Source organism: Hylaeus volcanicus, chromosome 2 (genome assembly GCF_026283585.1).
Source record: "Hylaeus volcanicus isolate JK05 chromosome 2, UHH_iyHylVolc1.0_haploid, whole genome shotgun sequence".
NCBI classification, from domain to species: domain Eukaryota; kingdom Metazoa; phylum Arthropoda; class Insecta; order Hymenoptera; family Colletidae; genus Hylaeus; species Hylaeus volcanicus.
In genome coordinates, this window is record NC_071977.1 from 29,021,779 (window position 1) to 29,046,312 (window position 24,534).

Sequence of the window (24,534 nt, forward strand, 5' to 3'; positions counted from 1 at the left end):
GTGTTACAAGTAATTATGTAAATGCAAAGGCACAGAATCAATTTGTACACGTAACAATTCGGTTCATGTGGTTTCAAATAAAATTTGAAAGCTCACCACGAGGCATTCCACACGGTCCAGGAGTCCTGGCGTTATCCAGGAAGTCCAAGTCGTACTTCCTCGCTCGCGGAAAAGTCAAGGCAACGTGTCCTTGCGCCTCCCGGTATATCACCGTCAACACCAACAGTATCAGTCCCGACATGATCGTGGAACACGTTTTCGATGACATTTTCAGGCTCGAACGTGCTCGTGCGATCGTCCAATGTCGTCCACGCTCACAGGCTCGAGTCTTTCACTGAATTCCTCTGGCTCGTACCCTCTGAGAATTTTCCTCTCGCGCGCCTGAGACCCTCCTGTTGATTTTTCCTGACGCTCGGCATGGGCACCCCTCGTTGATTAACTCCTTCCGCCTCGGTGAGGCCAATCTGAAAAACGAGGAGATCCTTAGCTCGATTCACGACCCTTGCAACCGCACGGTTCTACTAACAACGGATAAACGCCGTGGATATTTTTATCTTCAAACTATAGAAAAGTACAGAAATTCCGTTTCTGAAGGGTCGGTGCTTCGTAAGCAAGTCCCGATTGCGTTGAAATAACATCAAAGTGGGAGAGTATCGTGGACGCCGAGAATAAATCGTTGTAGGATGGTTTCATCGTTCATTATTATTCAAATGAAATTCTGCCCATCCCTGTCGCAGAACGCGCGAACACCGACGCTATTCGAAAGCGGTGTCCGTAACCGAAGAGATACAGCGAAACTATACCAAGTCAAGGCCAATTTTTGATGCCCATGCAGACTCGTTCTTTGGTAACGCGACTGGTTAAGATTGCATAAATTATTACATCGTTTACAATCTTGCATAAATTTCCAAAAATTCCGGCGTTCAATTTTCGACATTTAAAGAACATTCGCGGAATGTCTCGACTCGTGTCCGATTAATTTCTTGCATTAACGTTCGAGCGCTAAGAGTATCCCGTTCATTTTTTGCTTGTTGCGTCGTCTTTACAACTTTAATTACGTTTCTTACACACCCGACGAAAAATAGAATCGTAACAAGCTAGCGATTGGTTCCGGACAAGCCAGTGGCAGCGCGTTTGTTTACTCGCGTAGTCGTGGCTGGAATGCCTTTGTCTCAAAGTCCACCAAAAAAAGATGCTATAATAACAAGGAGTAACCGCCAACGGGTATTCCAGATTGCAGCGCGTTAGCGAAACGTGTAATTTTCTCGAATGGACCTTTCAAGTTCTCGAGGTTTTGAAATACCAACGGACAAGACACAGCAAAAACATATTCTATCGATCATCGTAGAGAATAACGGTGTGGTTGTCGGAAGGACGACGTCGTACAGGCAACGCGACTTCCTCCGTTTCTGGCTTCCCTCTCTAAGAGACGAGGACAAACGTACCGTCGCGAAACAAGGATCGACGATCGGGATGCGTAGAACACGAGAAGGTCTTCTACCCGCAACGTTGAACTACCAGCCGTGCCGCTTGAAAAAATTATTACAGTATCGATAGAAAACGTAAGTTAAAACGTGGGAACGTTACGCAAGAAAATTGGGGAATCGGTCGTAACCATTGTGTCGCAAACTTGGACAGGTGATAAACACCTCGCTTAGAAATAGATAGAACAGAATGAGGATATAGATTAACGAAATACAAACTATCAGGTTTCCACATCCCATGGTAGTTATTCAAAATAATGTTCCCCATTTTGCCAATTACAGCAACTCTATACATTCGATACATTTCCATATTAGTCGATCAATTTCTACACGAGGTGGCTATCACCTGTTCAAAGGTTGCGACACGACAGTTATGTAAGACGGATTCCTTAGATTTTCAACTCGATCTTGCGCAATGTTCCTTACTTTACTTTCTTGAAATTCTATGTTACTGTTAGGCCAGGGGGTGGTGGCACATCGAGGAGTAGACATTTTCTTTAATAATCAACGCGTGTTTTATAAAAGGAACAAGAACTCGGAACGTTTATTAACAGTAACAAGAACTCAATCAATAAACTTAATCAATAAACGCGTCGGTTCGATAACAAGTCTGGCGACGTTCTGTCGATTCAAAAGTTGCCGGTTCTCTTGGTAACCGGAACATCCCGACGATCCGCTCGCTCTTCAGATTAGGCATGGTGGACGCAGAAGGCGTGAAAGACGAAACCAGAGACACCGAAAGGAAACCGAGTCGTTGAAATTAGTAGCAATTGCGAAGAGGAAACTTTGAGCCAGGAACAATTGTCGAATTAGGTATACAGAGGTTGTGGGATGAAACGATTGCATCTCAGACGCGAATAAGTGAAATCGCGAGGAGTACAATTTTTTCGGGCAACATTTATTAGATTGTCCCGAAAGTTTCTTTCGTGAGTTGCGCTCAATTATTTGATGTGGTCGTGTTTATATAGACAATCTAATTTCATAGATATTCGTGTTGTAACAGTAATGGAGCAAAATGAATCGTGCACGATTCGATAATGTAACATAAAACATAAAATATTGTGCATGTATTACTTATTAACACGTTGATCGCCATGTATGCCATATATGAACTTAAGAACTAGAAAGATTAATTCTGAAAGTTAGACGTCACAGGAGATGAATCTAAACGAAGTTCTTGAATTTTGACGTAATTACAAAACTAAGACTCCGATAGTCTAAATAATATTTAACATCTTAGCAGAAATGTTCAAGAATACTCGTTTTGCAGACAACGTGTTAATAAAGCGAAAGAAACTTTTGGGACAACCCAATATAAAGCTTTCAACTAGGTTACGACTGTAAGACCACGTGTAGAGGTCGATGCGAGCGCATAAAAAAAAGTAGGAGTACATATTCCGATTTACAAGGATGAGTCGTAGTCTTCCCGAAAGTATCCGATTTTAAAATACGTAACACGGCCGAGAACCGGATAGCGTATAAGTTATGAACAGAACGACACACGACCGTAGAATTCTGCCTGTTAAATCAAGGTCTTGCGGTACTTATTTCCGAAGACGACCCAAAAACAGAAGGCTAAAAGCGTCGAACCGTGACATTAACTCGTTGAAAAGTACTATAACTTCAATGTACTGTAGCTTATTATTATACGTAGCAAACATGGTGTCGTTCTGTTACTATACTCGTCCATTATCAATCTTTGCGTAAACTGTACCGCGAGGTTAGAAAGGTTAGGAACCCAGTGCCTTGGGGCGCGCAGCGTTCCAGTTACAAAAGATAGAGTCGAAACACCAACGGCGAAGGGATTAAGGATCCGACGACATTCCACGGGGCGCGTGTGAGTCTATGAAAATTAATATATTCACGAACGGTTGCGACAACATTTCCACGCAAAGGTTGCGACACACGGTAGCGGATCTCCTTCTGAGGAATCTCAACGCGGCCTCAAGGATGGCCTCAGCCCGGCCTCATCGACGAGGTATACGCAGCGCCTATCTGCTTGGCGCAATTCACTCGTCGAGATGCGCGGCCTCTAGTGGGAGTATTGAACCAACGGCAGGAGGGGGTCGGGGGAGGAAGCGAAGCTGCAACGCGCGTACAGGGTATTTTTTCCACGCCCCGTGGAAACCTGACATTCTGCAGAATCTCGATCCTGCCGATTTCCAGCGACACGCTCTTCCATTTGTTCTCAAACGACCCCGACGATCGTTACGAAATCGCCGACGTACTCGCAGCGTTTGCGATTTTAGCACGCGATAGATGGATCGTTCGGTACGTTCGCGGCGTTCGCGAATTCCAGCGTTCGCGAAAATAAACGTTATCTCATCGGAGAGCGATTTTTAGCTTTCTACGGTTTTCGATCGCGACGAGGCATTCCGAGAGGTCCGCATCGCTCACTGATTCGCACATTTCGTTCATCTTTTCGTAAACATGGAAGGTCGTCCCCCTCGTGGACCTGAAGGTCGACCCTGGGTAGTATCATCAACATTCTCAACCGGATAAAAAGTTCCGAGAAACGAATAAACTTTAATTCCACTTCGACCTGATCTTCTTAGGGAAACTTTTGATATAGAAATTATTATTCTTTAACACGTTCACGTCGACGTGTACCACCGGTGGCTCGCGAACAGATGACGTGTATCACAGCGCCGTCCCATGGCGAGAAACCAAGATAGGCAACGACGCCGTGAATGTGTTACGGGGTTAGTCGCAGTCAGGAAAATGAAAACGGACATTTTCTTGTGTGTGTATGTGCGTTTTTTAAGGCATTAAATAATAATTTTTAGTAATGAAATGTATCGGGTTGTCCGGAAGGCATATTTGAATTTTGATGTATATTTATTGAATTATATGTGTACCATTTTGTTCCACAACCATTCCACCTGTTAAGGAATGTACACATTTTATTTGTTTTCATCCATTCCGATATATACAGACCTGTACCGCCTACTAAAAATCGCCATGAATTCTCCAGACAGCCCAATAAAGATATTACAAAGTATGTCTTAAGAAACTATAAAGGAATGTTTGTTTTAAAAGAAGGTTAAAATTAAATTTCATTAATAAAAAATATTATTTAATATCTTAAAAAAAAACACACACACACAAGGTGTTTTTAACCCCTTAAATGAAACCTCGTCTGTGTCACTCGATCAACCAAGAGATAATTTCTTCTTTGGAAGATAAAATCAAAGTTACGCGCGCTGGAGGGTGAAGGAACCGGAAACGAGGTTTGTCAGGCGGAGGGGGAAAAATTAATTGGCATTCCATCGGATGGTACACGGCGATTTCTATCGGTGTCGATGAACGGGTCCGTTGTGCGTGGTGTGTTTCGACTCGGGCAGCCAATGTCGAATGGGAAGGTGAGGTAAGAATCGGAACGAGGTGGGAGATCGAGCACGGCTACGTAGGGAAAACGATCCGCCTTCGACGGCTCGTGGAAAACGAGTTGACATTCCAACGAACACCGATGTCGTTGTCCTTACCGACGTTCGCGCTCGTTTTAATTATTATTCGCGCTCTGAATGCCGTCGATCGATCTAACGCGTGATCTTGAGGAACGTGTCTGTGGTTCTAAGCCATTGATTTCTAAACGTTTTACCCCCACCTTCCCAAACACGGGAACTTTGTCGACGTAGGACGACAAATTCAACGAACTTGGAATACGGAGTATCTTTTTAATTGCAGGGGCTCATGATTTTAGAGATCAAATAATAGATTCAAATAAAAGAGGTAACCGCGAAAAGAGGCGGCTGTCTGTTAATTACAGCCACGAAATTAAAAAAGCTATAAAGGGAAGAATAAATTGGCTCCAAACAAAGCCTCGTCTCCTTTGAGACCCATGTACGTGCGGATTCGAAACGGGTCGAGCGAATCCGCGAAACAATGGCAAAAGCGTAGAAGAAGGAAACGTTTCACCGATTGCTCGAGGAGGGAAAAAAAAAGATGGCGTTTCTAAATCGCGTCGCGCCGACTGATCGTTCTCATTGATGCGAGATCTCGCGGAGAGGGAGAAGACGAAGACGAACTCCGATGTTAAAGCAACAATCTCCTTCGACGTGTCGTGGAAAACGCGACGTTCCGATGGTGGCTCGTTTCATTCAGTTTTTCGTTTCGTTCTCACTGCCTGGTCGCGTTTCCACTGGGAAGGATATTACGCGATCCGACGGCATTACGCGCGATACGAACGATGCGATGAAGCGGAATAACGAACGCGGCGAAAAGAATGCGACCAACGGCAGAAAGAACTTTCCTCGTCGCGAGGAAAGCACACAGAAGAATTTAAACTATGTAACGGAAACAATGGGAGAAACTGGACGGAACGCAACGTTCTGTTTCCTTTAGAGAATTTCAAGAATTTACAAAAACGAGGTTAAGACGAAGAGAATCATCGCATCGTAGAATTCGCATGACTAATCATTCCCTCGAAAGTATTTAAAGGAAAATATTTCTTTCTAATTCCTTTCGTTCCATTCTCGTGTCGGATACGAAGTCGTCGATGAAATATTTTCGAAGAAACCAGGAATGCGTAGGAATGCACGTAAAAAGAAATTCGTTGGGATTACGCTCGCTTCTTTTCGTCTGCATTTAGTTGCGCCACCGGTAAAACTGATCGCGTGAAAAAAAAAAAAAGTATAAATGTAGGAGGACAAGCGTGTAAACTTACAATGCAGAATAATGCAGCGCGCGAGAGGTGCAATTTCTTGGTACGTAATTAAGAAAAACGAAGAGGCGAGGAACGCCGATGACGTTAGTATCATTAAGTTTCCTCTCACTAGCATTCTACGTATAATGAGCTCTTACGCCACACACGATATTACCTTAGGATACGGGGAAGAATACGTGCACGACGACGGTGGATGCAGGAAGCAGCGAGCCGATAAAAAAGAAAACGACCTTCCTCCGTGATCGGTTAAACGAGCATCGGTACTAGTCTTTAACGTCGTCCCGTTACGGATCGATCGAATTGATTTCACATTATCGGCTCGACGCCGATTCGTTTAATCTACGCCCCGGTACGATTTCCGTCGGTTGTACACTTTCGATTTTCTCGAACGACCGCAGCGATAACATCCGTTGCATCGTTATCTTCTAATCGTCCTTGGAATGCAGCTGGTTTATCGTAAACATTGGCGCTAGCGGTCTACGAACGTCGCGGTTAACCCGAACTTGCGTAACGATGAAAACAATCGTTGCAAATTTTACAAGATTCCCGTCTGAAATTTTCGAAGCTCTCAACGCTCGGTGCTCCAAAAAAAAAAAAAAAAAAGTAATTTCTTGAAACAAAATCGACGCAACAGGAAATTTCTCGCAGATTCGTGGATTCTTGGTCCGCGAAGACTCTCTAGATAACGTTCCGGTAAAGAACTGTGCTCCTACCTGTTGAATGCGGTTCCCGAAACTTGCACAGCTGATCTCCGTTTACGCACACACAAAATATCACTGCACCGACGGAAACGAGCGAAGTCTCAGTTCGGCGACGTCATCGTTGATCGGCGAGTAAAGTCACTGCTCGATGGAGTTCTCCTCAGAGAACAATGTCCCGCGATCGATCGGCGAACCGATCGATGATTCACTGCATCGACGATCCTCGGTCGCGGTTGGTTCTCAGAACGCGGCCATTTCGAGGTACCGAAGCGGAGCGTTCGTGGTAAGGATAGATAAAATCGGTCGATTCCGACAGGTGGTCGTTGCACGAGGATCACGCAGACGAGAAGGATGCGACGGGGCCACGTCCAAGACTGACTGCTGGTGCTAAGGCTCGGCAGCGATCGACTCGACTCGGTTCGACTCACCTCGACTGCCTGGCATTGCAAAGCAGCCGCGAGCGAAAACTCACTTTACCTTCCCGCGGCCCCTTACGTTTGCCCCCCGCTATTACCGACCGCCTGTTCGCCTGCTTCAGCCTGCTTTCTTAAGGCTGGCTCTGCTTCGCTCGCCTGAATACCTGAGACCTACCTGGTCTCTGCCCCCTTCCCCCTTCTTCGAGTTCCTTCCACAGGTCTCGTACTCTTGACGTCTTCTTGGGCTCTGGCTCCCTCTGACAGAGACTCCGCACGACATTCGGGTCACCGAATCGCCTCGAATTTTGTATACGTCCCAGGGAAATGATAAAAATAGAGATTCGATGAAATCCCTAAGGTAGACGATCAATCCACGCGAGATGTTAAAATAACAACTCTGTGAAGTCATTTCCCTAAAGAAAGTAAGTGATTTGATCAAATCCCTTTTATCCGTTAGTCCCAAATTCCTTTAATCCGTTTTAGTGGAAAGATGGAATAATATCGTTTAGATATTAAAAGTATTAATTTAGTAAATCATGCGTTATTAAGTGTAGAGTAGGTGATACAACAATAGTCGTAGAAACATAAATTATTTATTAATTACATTCCCTAAAAATATTCTTTTTGTTTCTTAAAATATCAGCTCAAGTACCTATCTCTTTTGCTAATTAGTCTCGAATAAATAATTTATGTTTCTATGAGTATCGTTGTATTACCTATTCTACTTTTAATAACGCATGATTTACTAAATAATTACTTTCGATATCTAAACAATATTATTTCATCTTTACACTAAAACAGTTAAGGGATTTGATCGAGTCATACTATTTCATCTTTTCGCTAAAACAGTTAAGGGATTTGATCGAATCTCTATTGTTATCATTTCCCTGTGACATATACACGGAGCAAGTGTACCTCGCTAGGTTAGGTTAGTTGCGTCGATTAACTTAGAATCTTCGCTTACGTCTCGTTTGGCCTATAAAAAGATGCAAGTAATACGTAAGTACTTTTATACTAACTGTACCCGACTATCTTCTTTCTGGACCGTATCGAATCGAACCGCGTAAAAAGAGAATCGAGTGACACGGTAAAACGTACATCACGTCGAGCGATACGGGATCGAATTCGTTATCGACGACCGCTTTTGTTCTGTGTTTGAGGTTAGAATAGAAGATTAACAGGTTAGTTGTTGCTCCTGAGATAGAGGATCGAACTATTTACGTAAACATGGCCCCGAATCGACACCGGCCGACGTATCTGTCCGTTCAAATTTGGAAATCGTAACTGTAATCAACAAGGTTACCAGGTTACGCTGCGAGTAACCGAATTTCTCTGAGCATCGCCTAACATGGCGTCGACGCAAAAATTTGTACGGCCTTGGAACCGACACTCACGTTGCTTCTGCGCGACGAGTTTGTGAACGAAACCAAGAATAACTTTCATGGAAAGCGACGGCTAATTATCATTCTTAAACAAGCTATTTTTAGTGACTTTCCAATTCTCGCGCTGCGTGTCATTTTTAAAACGAACACAATCGTACTTCCTACCGATGGGGATATCGATGGTCGATCAACGGGGAAATTTCCATGAGCAACGAAAAGAGCGAAACGCGAAATTCGTTGGCCGGCCAACGAGTTTTGCGTTTCTGGTCGCGAAAATTTATGCAATTCAGCCTTCGTCGCGGATCAGTATTCCGATATCGTCGATACCGCCGCGCCGTATCCTTCGAACGGAAACTAAATTTCATTCAACCCGTTCTACTCCGTGTAGTAAGCGTGTGCACGTTGAGAACACGAGTCGCATGGTAGCGAGGGAACGGACACGATGCTCGAGCAAGTTGAAACTACTTTAAAGATAACTTATCGGTAGATTGCGGATCTTTATGCGTTTATAGAAAATTTGACTGTGCAGGAACCTACAAAATGCAAACAATGTGCAAGAATATAAAAAAGATCGAAAGTAAAGTTCATGTTATAATATTTGCAGAATAAAATAAATTCCTACGTAGGTTCAATTTTTCTAGGCATATTCGCGAAGATTTTATTTTGCATATAAGATTCGCAGTCAGACATAGATCGGTGAACAATTACACAAGTTAGCATGGTGTGACCCCAGCGTGACCATAAGTTCAGGCGGTCGTGGTTACGCGCGAGTGCGCAGCCGCGCGGTCAGCTGACCGCAATCAAAATGGCGTCCGCCAAAAATCCCATTGGTAAACGTCAACAGCTCACATTTAAGTAACGAAGCTTCCGATTGAAAAATGGCAAAGGACTTTCGGAAATCGTTTTACACGAGGAATCGATCGATAGAAAGTAATAATCGCGCGCCGTTGATAGCGCGTCGATACGGTATTAGTCCCATCGCTAGTTACAGGCCGTGTTTATACCGCAGCCTGTTCTTTTTAACTCGCGTCGGCAAGAGCAAAATCGCTCGATCGGAATGGAAAGCAAGCAGTGCTCGGGCACGCGGCCCCCAGTATGAGCGAACAGTGTTAATTCGCGCCTTGGGCTGCGTATAGATTGCACGAACGTATCGGTACGGCGTCGTTGGTCTACCATTAGACGGGATTTTATCCAACGCAGCGGACATCCACCTCGTTTGGTGCCAACGTGCTGGCAAATTTCAAAAGGCGTAATTTCATTTTACGGAAAATTGATTTCTGGCTTGTCTGTCCATGGCTAGTCATTTCTATTTGCACGCGAGGCGGCATTATCGATTTTCCGTCGATGCTGCTTATCTGTCAGCTAACCGGAACCGGTTAAAACAGATAACAGTCGATGTTTATAAACACTAACACGAGTAGCTGCGACGAGGAACTAATAGCCTAACGATGCTTCGAATTCATTTTCTCGAGACTCGGTTCATACTTTGGATATATTCGAGGTTAATAGTCGCATCTCTTGGGATCGTACCACGAGTTCCGCCACACCCTGTGTAATTACAACATGGATCATTTGTGCTAAACAATACCGACATTCCCATCGTGGAAATCTACAACGATCCATCTCGAGATTACAGAAGACGTGGCGAAGACAGTTGTTGGATCTTATAACCGACTATTGACAACGGTTGCATCGACATGAAAGATGCATTAGCTTACGAAGAGAGCAATTACATACGCAGAGGCGCCGTATCGATGTCGCGGTGCATTCCTCGTTTCACTACGAAAAGTGGAAGTTTTCGCACTCCCGATCCTGGCACGAGGTGGACAATACTCGTTCTTCGAAAGCTGATACATTCTCGAGGTCCTGGGATTCCTGTAAGGTTCCAGCAGTGCAAGGGATCCCCAGATCTCGAAGATTCCACGGATTCCAGAATTCCCTTTAAGCCGGCGACTGACTTGCAACTGAACGTTGTAATGTAAATGCTCGGCACGAATTTTACGGTTCGACACCAACGTTACGTTACAAGGTCCTTTTTGGAATCACGAATGCTCGCTTCGAACTCTCGACTGAATTCTCTCTCGATGCTTCCTACTCGGTTCAGTGAAAAGTCGACGATCAAAGAGGTTCGTCAAAAAACCGACAGACCAGTAGAGCACGGTCGAGCGCAAGAGCGAATGCTCGCGTTACATTACAATGTTCTGTTGCAAGTCAGTCGCCGGCTTTAGACTCGAGGAATCCAAAGTCCCGGTGAATCCCAAGGTCCCAAGATTCCTCCACTTGGAGTCAGTCGCATCGTACTTAGTCGGTCCCACGTACTTGGAGCGTCGGTATCGACTCCTACGAGACCTGGAACATCTCTAGCAAGTCCAGAAGTCCTGGATCACCCTCGATGCGATGAGCTGAGTCCAAACGACTTTTGGATGTTCGGTATCATGTCCCACTTGGTCGCTCTCTCTTCGCATATGTACACGCAAGCGTGCCTCTGTAAATAGTTGACTTCCAAGTGAGCCAGCACCACGCTCGAATAATTTTTCTCGCGCTGTCGAGCTGCAAATGTTTAATTACTGAGTCACCCGAAAGGCAACGTTCTGCAATCTAACGATCGCTGGAGCAGCGTACGGACACCATCGCGGAAAGAGACTGCCGCGAAAAGGCTTATTCAGCCCGAACAAAGAGATGTAACGTAAAGATTACGCTGTAACGGTAGTCTCCAGAAGAAAAAAAAAAACGATCCCGAGAGTGTCTGGAAGTACTAACGTATTCATCTTGAACCTTATACAAGTCGGAATTAATTACGAAAGCCTTTCACCGATACCTCCCAAGAACCTGCCTAATTTAGGCATTCAAACGATCTTGCGATCTAGTATGTGTGTCGATCGCGAAAGGCGTCGTTAGATGTTTCGATAGCCCTAAGTAGGCTCCAAAACGCCTCGAGCTTCGAGACGCCATCGCCAGGTGGCGTTCAGGACACCGGTCAATTAGATTTTTTCACTTGATTCCACGAAATTTAATTTCAAGAAATTAATTCGATGCTTCCATAATAACCGCTTAGCTGAAAAATGGCGGTCAGTCAGGGACCACCGTGCTTCCGGCGACTGGGTCTTCGACTCCAGTAAAGACAATCATCCCTTATTCGCCAGAGGGAAGCAGGATTTTCCGGCACGCCTGCCACTGCCGAGGAACCGAGCGCAAAGGCGGGACCAGAGGCCGACGTGCCTTCATGGCTGTCCTCGAAGCGAGCCGCGGATCTGGTCAGAGGGAGAGGCCGCATTCCAAGCCACGGAGAAAGCCTCTCGCGCATTTAACCACGGGATGACCGTCCAGAGGTCGCGTAAACGAGCTCCCTGGACCCGTTAGCTCCACTCGTGGCCGCGCATATCTAACCTGAAATTATCCGGTCCGATCGGTGCTTTTCACGGACCTTTTCTCTAATCGCAGACCACCTAGAAAAGACGAGGGAGCGCAACGGACCCCTCGAGGAAGGACACCGCACTCGCGAGACCTGGAACAGGTGCTCTCAGAGATGCGGGGGTGTGGCAGGTACGACGATGGGTCGGTAGACGATGGTACGAAGGGTTCTGCACCCGTGGGCCCCGTTCGCATTCCCCTTTTACCAGTTCAGCTGCAGGCTCGTGCATTCCTATTCCCTCCACCCAGGCCCATTCCAATCGGCCCCCCCCTAGACTAAATTATCATGGAAAGTTGGTAGCATGTTTCTAATCTGTCGCGTCTTCGTTGACGGCGTTGGTGCCGAATCTTTGGGCTCGTATCGGGGAAAGTACGGCGCTGAAACGTTTGAGGACGTTCGGTACACCTGCCGCAAGGTGACTGCATTCCATGCCGAGGTGAAACGTAAGCGGGATACGCGCTGGAATGTATGTCGGATTTGCTGGAATAACTCACGAGCCGGCAGCGCCGCGATCGGCGATTACATGTATCTCGCTGCGCGTGCGCAGATCGTTTGTTTTTGCGAGGCCCGGCCTACTTGCGTCGCGTATGATTAACTTCACGATTGGGCCCCCGACACGCTCGGCATCCGTGAAATCTCTGCACGAGAGGAGCGCCGCGGTTAGGTGAAATTTTTCCATGGATTCTCGTATTTTACGCCACGTTCAATCTTTTTGGGAGGGGCTTGGATCGTTCGAATAGTTCAATCATGAAGGCTGCGTAAAGAGATCCAACTCACTAAGAAAGTTACTGGAAAACTTTTAGCAAAATCCCGAACTTGAACTTATGAATATTTCGTACAGGGTGTCTACGTATAAGTCCGGACATACGCAGGGTGTCGATTCTATAACAAACTTCCAACAAAAAATTACTCTTAGACATTTTCTTTGTGTCCCATTGTTCTCGAGTATTTTCACTTTTAATTTTTTAGCTTTTTAATTTTTTTAGCATTCATAGCTCCACTAAATTACAGTACAAACTTAAAAATCAGTACACCATTCGAAAGAGCGTGAAATTTTCCATCTCCCTGAAGCAAAATCAAAATTTATTACGTAGGTTTAGTAAGTGGAAAATTAGGTCAATCTTTACATTGTGAGAATTTTCAAAAATTTCACTTTCTCTTTCGATTTTTGTTGAAAAATGTCGATTTTCACCTAAAATCGTCGGCTTTTCTGCGTTCAAATGTCATTTTCTCCCTAAAATACCACCGCACAATTTTTTTTTTTTTTTGACAATACCATTCAAAAGCTGACCCTTCGAAGAAGTTTTTCCCGAGGAGTAACCCGCCAATCAACTATGTCTTTGAAACTGAAAAACGAATACAGAAAAAGTGAAATTTTATTAAATTTTCACAATGTAAAGTTTGACCTAATTTTTCACTTATTAAACCCACGTAATAAATTTTGATTTTGCATTACCTAGGTCTGGCTAGACCACTACCACCACGGAGGCCTCTGGGTTAGAATTCTCTTCCACTATGCAGGTTCCGTTGCACGTCGAGAGGCCAATGAAATACGAATATGACAACGCGAGATGGAATTCTTTCCAACCGTGTGTTACCCTCCATAGGAGCAACACGTCGCTCGGTTCCGTTAGCATCGCGAATGCTTTCTTGCACGCTTCGTACGATATTATTTGGGCGTTCCCTTCGAACGTTCCAGCGTCCGTGGTACGACCGACAGATTTGCCTTAGATTTGCCGTGCAGCAAAAGAATGCGTTCTCTTTCTGCACGGAGCAGCGTGACTCGCGCGTGAATCAGACTCCGCGTAACGGGTAATGGAAATTTCATTCACGCAGCGATTTCACGCAACCGGACAAAATCGTTCGCCTTTTTTCGTTCCTACCGACTCTGTTCTACAATTCTGTATTTTCCTGCAACGTAGACGTCCGTGTTTCTCGGTCGAGGTGGTCAATTTTAGTCCACCTGAATCCGCGAGTGTCGTCCTGCCTGAAAACGACGAATATCAAGATTTCAACCGCAGATAGTCCAAAGTGATATCTGAAGTAAGTAATTCCTGTATGGGTTACATAAATTGATGTTGTAACGTACTCTACGGGGCTGGAAGGAATGCCCCCGCGGGCCACCATGAGGTAATGGGAATGTTCTTTTGACTTGGCCAACGGAATACGAGTTTCCATCACGGTGTCGTCGTTAGTCATTAGCCGAGGTGCCAAACGAATATAGAATAGCCAGCGATTGCGTGTGCGTGTCTAAAAATTATGGCCACTAGGACTCGCGGTCCCTCCAGGGACATTCGTTATCGCTCCCCGACGGTACACGGCCAACTTGCACGGTTCCAACCACTTGTTATACCTTTTTCGACAAAGTAACGCCGCGTCGAGCATATTGGTTAGATAAAACGGACAAGTGGTGCGCGTACGAGCCGCGCGTACATAGAGGAGTTCCGTAATTGGTATTCCAGTTACCGTGAGCTTATTTCCAAGAAGTATTAGCGCTGCTCCTAGGGGTAGCATAGCTAATGGAATTCTTAGTCTGAATAGCATTAGTCCCAGGAGTACGAGGATGAGATGAGACCTCCGGGTACCCGGACCTAAATTGTATATGCTTCGAGTACCCCGTGGATCTCATTTTCTCCGATGTACACGGCGCTAATAGTTCTACCCGCGGGGTTAATGGTACTGTTACTCTTGAGAATGTACGAATTGGAATAATAGGAATAATTCTATTTCTAGAAACGGTTGGTTCTTGTTCACAGTACGTCGGACCAAGGAGTAATTGTCTCCTCTACTGCTAGCGCCGCTGGCGGAGAAACGATGCATGCACAAGTGTAGATGTTGTTTCATCGTTTCCTCGCTGGCGTCGCTAGGAGTAGGGTGGACAACTGTGGACAATTACTAACGAATAGAAATGTTACTCTGCTTCTTTAGAATCTTTCGATCATCCTAGGCCTGGTCAATGTAATTCCAAATTAGGAATACTGCTTGACGTCACTACATCCAAGAGTACGGTCACGTAACACTGGTCCCTGTTATTGTTCTAGGAGTAATTCCGCGACAACGAGCATCCACGCGAGAGTGCGTTCTCTTTCAGGCGTCCACGCAACAGGTACGAGCCACCACCGATCGACGCACTTATGCGTTATTGTTGCGTAATCGCGGCCTAGTTAGCGCCACCAGGCAACTGTGATATTCCCAAATACAATTTCGTACAAGCAAGTATCCTGGCAAGCCTCCCCGACACCTAACCTCTTGGACGAAAGCAAAATTTTGTAGCCTAAGCAACTGGGTTGACGTCGATAATAACAACGAATACTTGGCGTAGATCGTACACGTAGAATTGTAGATGCAGAATTGTAGATGCAGAAACAATAACGTAAACGAATAATGGCGTAGGCTTGTGGCTCGCACTGGCATTAACGGCGTATGCAAATTGCTAGGCGTAAGCGAAAGACGTGGACGAGTAAAAACGCCTCCCCGAGAAATGTCTGCGCGTCGATTTGCGTAATTGACCAGTAAAATGGTTCCAAATACGCGATTTGCGTCGGGGATTTCACTTCCAGTCGCCCTGGCCGTTTTACCGCGATCCATACACCGCAAGAGTGTACTACTACTCGAAACTACTACTAGAAGCTATTTCGCGGTACAGTATTTACTACCAGGAAAGACGAAGTGTCTTTAAAATACTTTGAAGAAATTAATCGAAAGTACTACACGAATTATTTTTGCATTCTTAGAAAAAGTCTCTTTAAGACAGATGGCAAAAAAAAAATGAAGAGTGCCTGTTTTTGCCCGACTCTTGAGTTCCTGGCACGCTAGGGTTCTGGTCGGTGGAAGAGAAGAGAGCGTCACAATGCACGAAAGTGCCCAGGCCTCGGTCTATTCATGGAAAAAATGAAAACGCACGGCTGGATAGCGAAAATAGCGAAAGTGGTTTCACCTGGGGCCACACGTTTGTTACGCTACTATCTCTCCCGGGTCGTCTTGGACTCGTAAAGTCTCTCTCGCTTTCCCTCGGTCGGTGAGCACATTTCACGCGAAGATCTTGTCTATGACGAGCCGGTCGGAGGAACCGAAGGAACGAGCCACGCCAGCTATTAACCCCGTCCGCTTTTCCAATCGAGGATCTTAGGGCCGCGGTTGCAAAAGAACGCCATTAGCATGGAAGCACGCAACGCCCACACACACGTCCGTACGTCGTGCGCATTGACTAATCGTCGAACCGTGCATCGGATGCTCGAGCGGAACCGCGAATGAAGCGATTATGTCACGTTAACCAGGGCCCTGCGACGAACAGGTACGAGTTACATAAGCAGCTATGAATTCACATGGCTCACTGGAGAATCGTCCTTCTGTGGCCTGGTTATGGCACACGCGCAATTAATTTTATTGTACTCGTGTGAATATACAGGAGACCCTGGGAGTGGAAGCTGAACGTTCCCCATACTAATGCGGCGTCAGAACTCCTCGATGAGTCCTCGATCTAATGTTATAATGTATAGATACAAAGTTCCTACTTGTGCATGCGCCATTCAACGTGCTCGTAGTTATATGCACATGGCCATATGTAAATAAAACTGTTTACCATATGTCAAAGATGATCCGACGCCATCTAGCGCTGCACTATTGTATCTTCAACAGCCTGCCATCTACATTGAAAACCTAATCTGGTCACATATGTCTCAGTCTTCTTGAAGAATCGCTGGTGAGTCACCAATTATTTTTCCTAAAATAATGTTATTGCTCGCATAATTCGTCACTTTCGCTATTTTATTGTGCTGTTCGCTTAAAAATGAGATCACATTTTTTCGTCACTATTTTGGAACATTTTCTGATATTGTGATATTTACTGGTTTAACAATGTTGCAAATTGCTCCTCTCGGGACTACAACAATGTTGCAAATAGCTTCTCTCGGGACCGCAACAATGTTGCAAGCTCAACAATGTTGCAAGCTCAACAATGTTGCAAATAGCTTCTCTCGGGACTGCAACAATGTTGCAAAGTCGAGTCGATTTTTCGGATTTTGTCACAAGTTGCCCCCGCTCAAAATTGTGACGGGAAATGTCGGATATTTACTCCTGGTAACAGGAGAACATGTATATGCGAAGAGGTGGCACGTTTGCGCCTACGAGCAGGCAACCGGCCCGACATATCTGTAAGTATAGGTTGCCTAATTCAAGGGGCACAATTTTCGGTACGTATGGGAATTCTGGCCAAATTTTACATTTTGGTATCAGGAGAACATGATCCTCGAAGAGGTGGCATAAACTTTTATTTATAGCTCGAAACTTATCTTTTGTATCAGGAGAACTTGATGAACCAGGAGGTGGCATAATTTTTAATTGTAACTTGAAACTTACCTTTTTCATCAATAGAGGAAGAGGTGTGCCAGGGAAAGAAGTGAAATGTGCTAGGAAAGTAGGAAAGGAAATTAAAATGGTGTCAGGAAGTGTTAGGAGGTTATAGGATGTGTTAGGAGATGTTAGGAGTTGTTAGGAGGCGTTCAGAGTTGTTGGGTGTTGTTAGGAGGTGTTAGGAGGTATTAGGAGATGTTAGGAGGTACTCAGAGGTGGTAGGATGTGTTAGGAAGTTGGTACATCGTTGGCGCAGAGGTGCCCCTGGTATGCAGTAACCGATACTAACCTGCTTGTCGATTCGGTTGTCATCTCCTAGGCGCAGAGGTGCCCCTTTCATGCGGCAATCTATGCTAGCCGATTTGTCGGCTCGGTTGCCATCTCGTAGGCGCAGGCGGATGCGCCCCTAGTATGCGGCAACCCATAGTGGGGCACGGTTGTCATCTTGAAGTTACCGTGTACTCGATTGTATAACGACTATGTTGAATAAAATAATACTTGAAAGACTAATTGCAAATGTATCAATTACTACTTGTTTTATTTAAATTCATAATCAATTAATAATATAAGAATTTTATTATAGAAAATATATCGTTATTAATACTTTCTGTATTCTACTTTTTTTTGACTAATACAGTTGGGAAAGAACCACCTTAATTCAGCAAATCCTAAAAATAAGTAGCATGGTGTTAGCAAAGGAGGATAAAATCACTGACGATTCTGTATCATTAAAAACAACACGCTTGCTTCGATCGACATCGTTTTGATTTATTTCCCGAATACTTCTTCAGATTGTCTACATCGTTCGGAAATGTCGTTTGTACTTACAAGCGTAACGCGACACCTCGCAGAGCGGAGTTCGCGTCGTAAAAATTCTGGATCAGAGGAAGGATCCGAGGGGAGGACACTGGCGTGGGTGGAGTTTGAAGAATCCGTAAAACACGCGAGTAGCTCGACAAGGTTAACACTTTGCGATCCACATTTATTGATTTCAGTACATTTTCGTTGAGCCTCGCTCGACGTAGAATCGCAAAGGATTAACGAGAGGCCCCTAAGATCGTTGTCCGAGTGTAAAAAGATGGATGACATGAAGAAACCAGGATATTAAACCGTAGACCAGGTAACATAGGACCTTGGGCATCTTGTACGCTACTCCTTTTTAACACAAATTGTACGAATGAAGTATGCGTAAAACTAAAGTTCTGAAGTTTAACCCTTTGAGCAGCGCAAACATACACTTATATTTCAAGGTTAGGGCCAAAGCAATACAGTGCACCCTGTCATTTCTCTTCAGTTCTTTCTAACGTAGACAAATAAATACAATAATACTGTATCTTCCTACAAGCACGTAACCGCAACATTTCTAATAAAACCACCAGTCGACACGAAACTATACAAACGCGAAAAAGCTCGCTCCAGGCGGCGGTATGAAAACTCCCTCATGCCCAAAGGGTTGAAAGAAGGCTACGGAAGAACCCCACGAGTCCAGGGATTAACGTTCGACTTGTCGAGCTACAAGTACACGGCGCTGAACTCTCGCTTCGCAGCGGGAATGACGGTGGTAATAAAATATAACGTTATTATTATCGTTATTATTATCAAATACATCAACGGGGTAATAAAAATAGAAGGAAAAAGCGCGATCCTCGCGATTGTCCGGTGTGCGCGAGCGATCGGTGCGGAAGTACATTCACTATTTACACGAATGAGTATTCCATCACGAGTCCTCATCGCTGACGCCTCGAGCCTCGAGCAACGTGGCCGTCGGTTAGGAACTCTGTTTTGTCTCGCATTTGTCGGCCCTTCGCTGCACTTCCGTGCCCGTTGGAGGCTCGAGTCCCTCCGCGTCTTACGACTCCACAGTAGAGGAAGCGTTTCCTTCGGTGGCACGTACGAAAGGATCATCGTCACTATTCGTCGCGGATGTCATCAGGACACGACGCACTTGTCCGTGTCCCTCTGCGGCTGATTCGACGACGGTGACGAGGTCGGGCCGCGTTTTCGCGCGCAGGCGACCGCGTCGTTGGGCACGTACGATATCCTGACGCCGCCGTACGCTCTTCTCGGCGGCAGAGCGTACGCGGCAGCCTCGTCCGAGCTGCTCGAGGAGCTGCAGGTGGAACAGCAGCTCTCCGCGTCCTCCTCCTCGCCGTCGATTCTCGACTTGGACCCTCCTGCAATTAATAAGTAATACAATGTTATCTGTTCTATCGACACACAATTTTATTTTATTCGCTAACGGCAATGGATGTTAATTGTGATACAATGGACGTTTATTCTCTGATCATTTCTGGCCGTCCACATACGAAATACCAAAGCTTACGCACCCCAAGCAGACGTGCCAGCGACTTCCTCCGACTGCAAGCTCCTCGATCGGGACACGTTCGTCCTCGACAGCGAGGCTGGCGACGGGGAGGGCGAGGACGACGAATTCCTGTCGTTCGTCGGCGAAAGGGGGACGCGCGACGACGTCCCTGGGTGATCGTTCACGTCTAAGTCCCCTTGAAACCGTACGCGTCGCGACGTCGGCGTCGGGGGGTCTGTTTGGCCGACGTGGAGGTTCGTCGGCGACGTCGCCGACTCGTGTGCCAAATTGCCACCGGACAACGTACCGATGCCGCCGGCGATAACGATCCCCGTTGACGTAGACGCAGACGCGGAAGCTCCCGACGACGGCCGCGGTGGCGGCGGAAGTTCCGGCATACTCGACGCGTGGGAAGGAGCGCAGTTCTGCACGCATCTCAACGGCTCTCGATCCCTTGCTTGCATCAGTCTGGAACACAAAGAAAGTCGAGATTCTTAGTCTTTGGAGGGGTGTGAAAGACGCCATGATGGCTTTTGGTTGTGTAAAAGAAAGGGTTGATTGGTGAAAGAAAGGGTTTGGTAAAGAATTTAACTTTACTTTGCAGAATTGTCTTATAAGAAGAAGGAAGAAGAATCGGGGAGGAGAAACGAGATCCTCCTCTCACCTCTGAAAGAGGGAATCGATTAACCTTCGCGGTTCCGTTAAACAGGGAGTGAATATACCTTCCCAATTCGCTGCGATTTTCTTCAGGATGAGAACTGCGATCTTGGAGCAGTCTCTCGAGATTCCTCTCGAGGAGCACCCGGTCGAGGCCGCTGGGCCTGGAGCCGCTCGAAGGGAACCCTTCGGCCGTGAATTCGGGACTCAGCGTGCTCTGCGTGGGCGTCGTTGCCAGAGAAGCAGACGTTTGATGATGCTTCCTGGTCATTCGAGGTGAATTGCGCGGTGATCCCAGGGTGTGTCTGGATCCTGGCGGCGGGGGAGGTGGCGGAGGGGGCGGTGGACTCGACGAACCTTCGCTGGCTGGCGGTTGTCTCCGACCAGTTCTGAAAATGGAACGGTAATGAGATAAGTTATGATTCCCACTCTTCGAACAGCTATCTTCATCAGAACCATAATCAAATACAAGTCTTTGAAGAACACTGTGTAGGCCTTTCAAGGTCGTTGGAATTATTTTCAGCAGTGGTATTTCTATTTCGCACTCGAGAGTCCACTCGATATCTCTACCTAACATCGCAAGTATGTCCAACCCTAGGATCAGGTGACTGCATACCTGAGGAAGGAAGGCGGCGGAGGCGGGCCAGCGGAGGAGTCGCTCGGTGTCGTCGGCGGTTCCCCCTTGCTGCACGCTATGCTGCAATAAATGGCACCTCTTCGAGGCAGGAACGGTCGTCCGAGGAGGGAAGCGCGGCAAGTGGCGCAGCAGAAGCATGCCTCGGTCGCGTGCCAGTGTTGACCCTCGTGCGACATTTGTCCTTGATCGACGCCGATCGGCTCCCCGCAGCTGTCGCAGTACTCGGCGAAGGAGGCGTCGAAGCAGCGTAGACAATACGGTCGACCTTCCCTCATCACGTACCTCTGACCCCCGAGCTGGAAAAGACGATGCAAATTTAGGCGAGAAATTGCTGATCCAAGGGACTCGCGGTCCCTGAATTTCTTTGGTCGACTTCGAGAAGGGAGGAGACCTTCCTGGGAGCATAGCTTGTTGCTTCGTTGGAAGTGTCTCTGCATCTGGAGTCGAATGACTGGCACTTTGAATCTAGGTCGCGGGATCGTAGGGAACTATCTAAAGTAACAGGAAACCTAAATATTAGGAGACGCGGTGGCGTTCGAATGCTACAGTGCTATAGTGGACTAGTCGGTAAGGCTACCTAGCAGGCCCGTGCCTTGGACGCCGAGATGTTCAGTAGTCGGTCGGGAGTAGATTGTATTAGGTTGTCCCGAAAGTTTCTTTCGCGAGTTGCACTCAATTATTTTATGTGGTCGTGTTTACATAAATAGACAATCTAATTTCATAGATATTCATAGAATCGTGCACAATTCAGCAATGTAACATAAAATATTGTGCATGTATTACTTATTAATAAAGCGAAAGAAACTTTTGGAACAACCTAATAGGTAGGACGTTAGGCGGGACCGAGCGCTTGTGAGAAACACGGAAACGCGAGGTGTCCCTCTAGTGGCGAGGACAGGAGGTGCCACCAAGCACCACCTGCTATTTAGATCGGACGATTTCCCAATTCGTCGCCCACTAGTACACCTGGCACTTTTATTTCTGCGTCGAATCGACGCGTTCCCTCAGTGGACGTCCCTGACAAGGGCTGATCGATGCGTCAATAGCGCAGAAAGCGAACGCCAGCCACGGATTATCCGATGGTGACGTTCGTCCAGACACGCGATCGTTCATTATCGCGTTCACAGGGACGATAAGAAGCTTTGTCTAGCACAAAAGAGATGTACAGCGCGTGGACTGCGTGTGACATTTATCGACACCTAGATTCAACGAGTTATTGTGCGCGAACTGTATGCCATGGACGGCCGTCACGCGATACGAAGGGGATATAGCTCTGAGGTTGACAGGTCTGGAGCAGGGCGGTGGATGACTCTCGACAAACGTGGACTGCTTGGGTGTAAATAATCGTCTCGTCACGAAACGGGCAAACCCATTGAGGTTACTTAGTCTGAATAGAATTAATAAAAGTAGAGAATTGCATTCACTTCTCGAACTCCTAGCAATTCAACCTCGACTACAACTATTATTACTATTTTTAACTAACCAAGGATTAGGAAGGTGGACCTGTCCAAGATCAACATACGTCGCACCGTGATGCAGCGTGCACAACACTTTCGTCGATATCAACGCTAAATCGGGAGGTATATACACTCTGAGAAGCCTAGCTAAACCGACACCATCGAAGCCACCTGCAAGGTGCTAATAACACCGAGAGGACGAGGAACCTGTTGCAGTCTATCTTATCATTTAACGCGTCTCCGTTCGGCAGTCCTTTGGCATCTACGCTGTGCATGCGATAAATTATTCATGATCCCTTTTACCAGTTTTCTTGAAATTCTGGCCTCTGCCAAAGTGGACTCGAGAGACTTGGCCTCTTCGAAAGGCTTCGAATACTCGAGGCCTTGATTTATTGATTTAAAATAAAGCTACGATTTAATTTTTTTTTAGATCGGAATTGTAGAAGTCAAGGGGTTCGTTAACTTCGTTGATATCGTAGAGAGCCTCGATCGATAGAATATGTAGTTTCGTTGGTAACGTGAAACACTCTGGTGGTAAGATTAGGGTCCTACATTACCGTCAGGGTATGCTACGTTACCAATAGAGTACCTTATCTATCGAGTGGCTATCTACGCGTCGAGGTCACTCAAAGACATCAAGCCTTTTATAACTCGACCTAACCAAGTTTCTTAACACTTTACCGACCGGTAGCGGTTCAAGATCCTATGCCCTTCTCACCGGCCACTCGGCAGCAGATCTTCCCTGGCACCGGGAATTGTATAAAAATACGAGAGCTTACAAAGCAAAGCAACTTGTATCTCGAATCAATGTAACAAATACTTGCTAGTTACCATAGCAGCTACCGGTCGGTAAGCGTTGCGGACAAAAAGTCGATTAATCGACTACCGGGTCGGTAAAATGTTAAGCTTCGAGTTATCCTAACAAGAGAAAGGGACAAGGTTCGCGAGAGAATGATCGCAACGAGACTCGAGCCTGTTCGAATCCCATCGTCATCCCACGGGAGGCATTCCCGATCGTTTTACCTGGCGATCGCACTCCAGACAGGCGAAGTGCCTCATGTGCCATGCCCTGCCCTCCGCCTCGGTGCACTCGTCCGCCAGTATGATCTCGTCGCAGGCGCAGCATCGCGGCTTCAGGGTCTCCGCGTGGTGCCTGCCGCAGTAGAGCCTGCCGTCCCGCCAGAAGTATATCAGGTCGACGAGCAGCTGCCTACAGACGCAGCAGAGGAAGCACGCCGGATGCCAGAGCGCCGATGGTCCAGCACGGCTCGCCGCGACCGCCATTTCACCAGCGGCGATCGGCCTGGCGCACTCGCGGCATCCCGCGCCGTGGGGCCTCTCGAGCTGGCTGGCGTGGCCCCGTCCTAGAGCCTCGCGTTTCCGCTGGGCCGCGAACACCCTCAGCTCTCGCTTCTCCTCCTCGGACAGGCCGCTGCAGTACCTCGCCTCGTTGTCGTGTGGCGGTAGCTGCTGCAGCAGCTGCTTCACCCGCTCCCGCTCGCCCGCGCTACCCGCGTACGGGATCTTGTCTTCCGGTAGCGCGCTGAAATACAGGTGTACCTGCGACAACGTGTACGCGCCACGGATTGTAATTAAGAGCAATCGTGTGGAACAGAGCACCGGTGCCCCTTGCCTGACTGCTTCGGGGCTTGGTCGTTTCGAGGATCGTCGTTTTGCTTGCGAGAGAAGGGAGGAGCCTTGACACGCGTTCGCCGGACGCTGTGCTCGTCGGTGACCGCGGGTTTTTAACAGACTTCGAAAAGGAAGAGGTTATACTCGATTCGACGTGTGTATATATATGTAAGGAAAATATATTTTCCAAGACTTGAATTTTGCCGCGCTCTGCACTAAATTTCGCTAAATTTCGTTAAAAGTAAGGAAAGGAGAGGAATTGACATAGGACGATATAAAAACTTCAATTGTCGTATCTCTACTTTTCAGGTAGGTTGTAAATATTGCAAATGATGTAAATATCAGAATAATATTATAGAAATAAAACCTCTACTTTTCAGGGCAACATAATTTGTTTTTCCTTGTCAATTCCTAATAAAATAAAGATCCTATA

General features: G+C 46.6%; 2 protein-coding genes and 1 long non-coding RNA gene across 7 annotated transcripts in view; 1 reads left to right on the plus strand and 2 right to left on the minus strand.

Annotated features, from left to right (window-relative positions):
• The window catches only part of LOC128872080 (uncharacterized), a 23,842-nt gene extending 16,316 nt beyond the window's left edge, over positions 1–7,526 (minus strand). Inside the window, exons 1-2 of one of the 3 annotated variants that reach the window (XR_008456096.1) lie at positions 6,864–7,526; positions 97–464 (exon numbers count right to left, since the gene is read on the minus strand). Coding sequence is in view for 2 of the 3 variants with exons in the window: in XM_054114407.1 (XP_053970382.1) it covers positions 97–268 (172 nt within the window). In the remaining variant the exon portion in view is untranslated. The remainder of the gene's footprint in view (positions 1–96; positions 465–6,863) is intronic. The other 2 variants (XM_054114407.1, XM_054114408.1) reach the window with 2 other exon arrangements.
• Positions 1–16,584, plus strand: part of LOC128872087 (uncharacterized) — a 20,173-nt gene extending 3,589 nt beyond the window's left edge. Inside the window, exons 2-3 of the long non-coding RNA XR_008456097.1 lie at positions 15,103–16,355; positions 16,470–16,584. This is a non-coding gene — a long non-coding RNA (uncharacterized LOC128872087). The remainder of the gene's footprint in view (positions 1–15,102; positions 16,356–16,469) is intronic.
• Positions 16,585–18,036: 1,452 nt separating this feature from the next.
• Positions 18,037–24,534, minus strand: part of LOC128872081 (protein espinas-like) — a 113,016-nt gene continuing 106,518 nt past the window's right edge. For 2 of the 3 annotated variants that reach the window (XM_054114411.1, XM_054114410.1), the window contains exons 5-9: positions 23,493–24,029; positions 20,992–21,308; positions 20,441–20,764; positions 19,741–20,186; positions 18,040–19,587 (exon numbers count right to left, since the gene is read on the minus strand). In XM_054114411.1, the coding sequence (XP_053970386.1) occupies positions 19,343–19,587; positions 19,741–20,186; positions 20,441–20,764; positions 20,992–21,308; positions 23,493–24,029 (1,869 nt within the window). In that variant the 3' untranslated portion in view covers positions 18,040–19,342. Of the gene's footprint in view, positions 19,588–19,740; positions 20,187–20,440; positions 20,765–20,991; positions 21,309–23,492; positions 24,030–24,534 lie in introns of all 3 variants that reach the window. The other variant, XM_054114409.1, reaches the window with a different exon arrangement.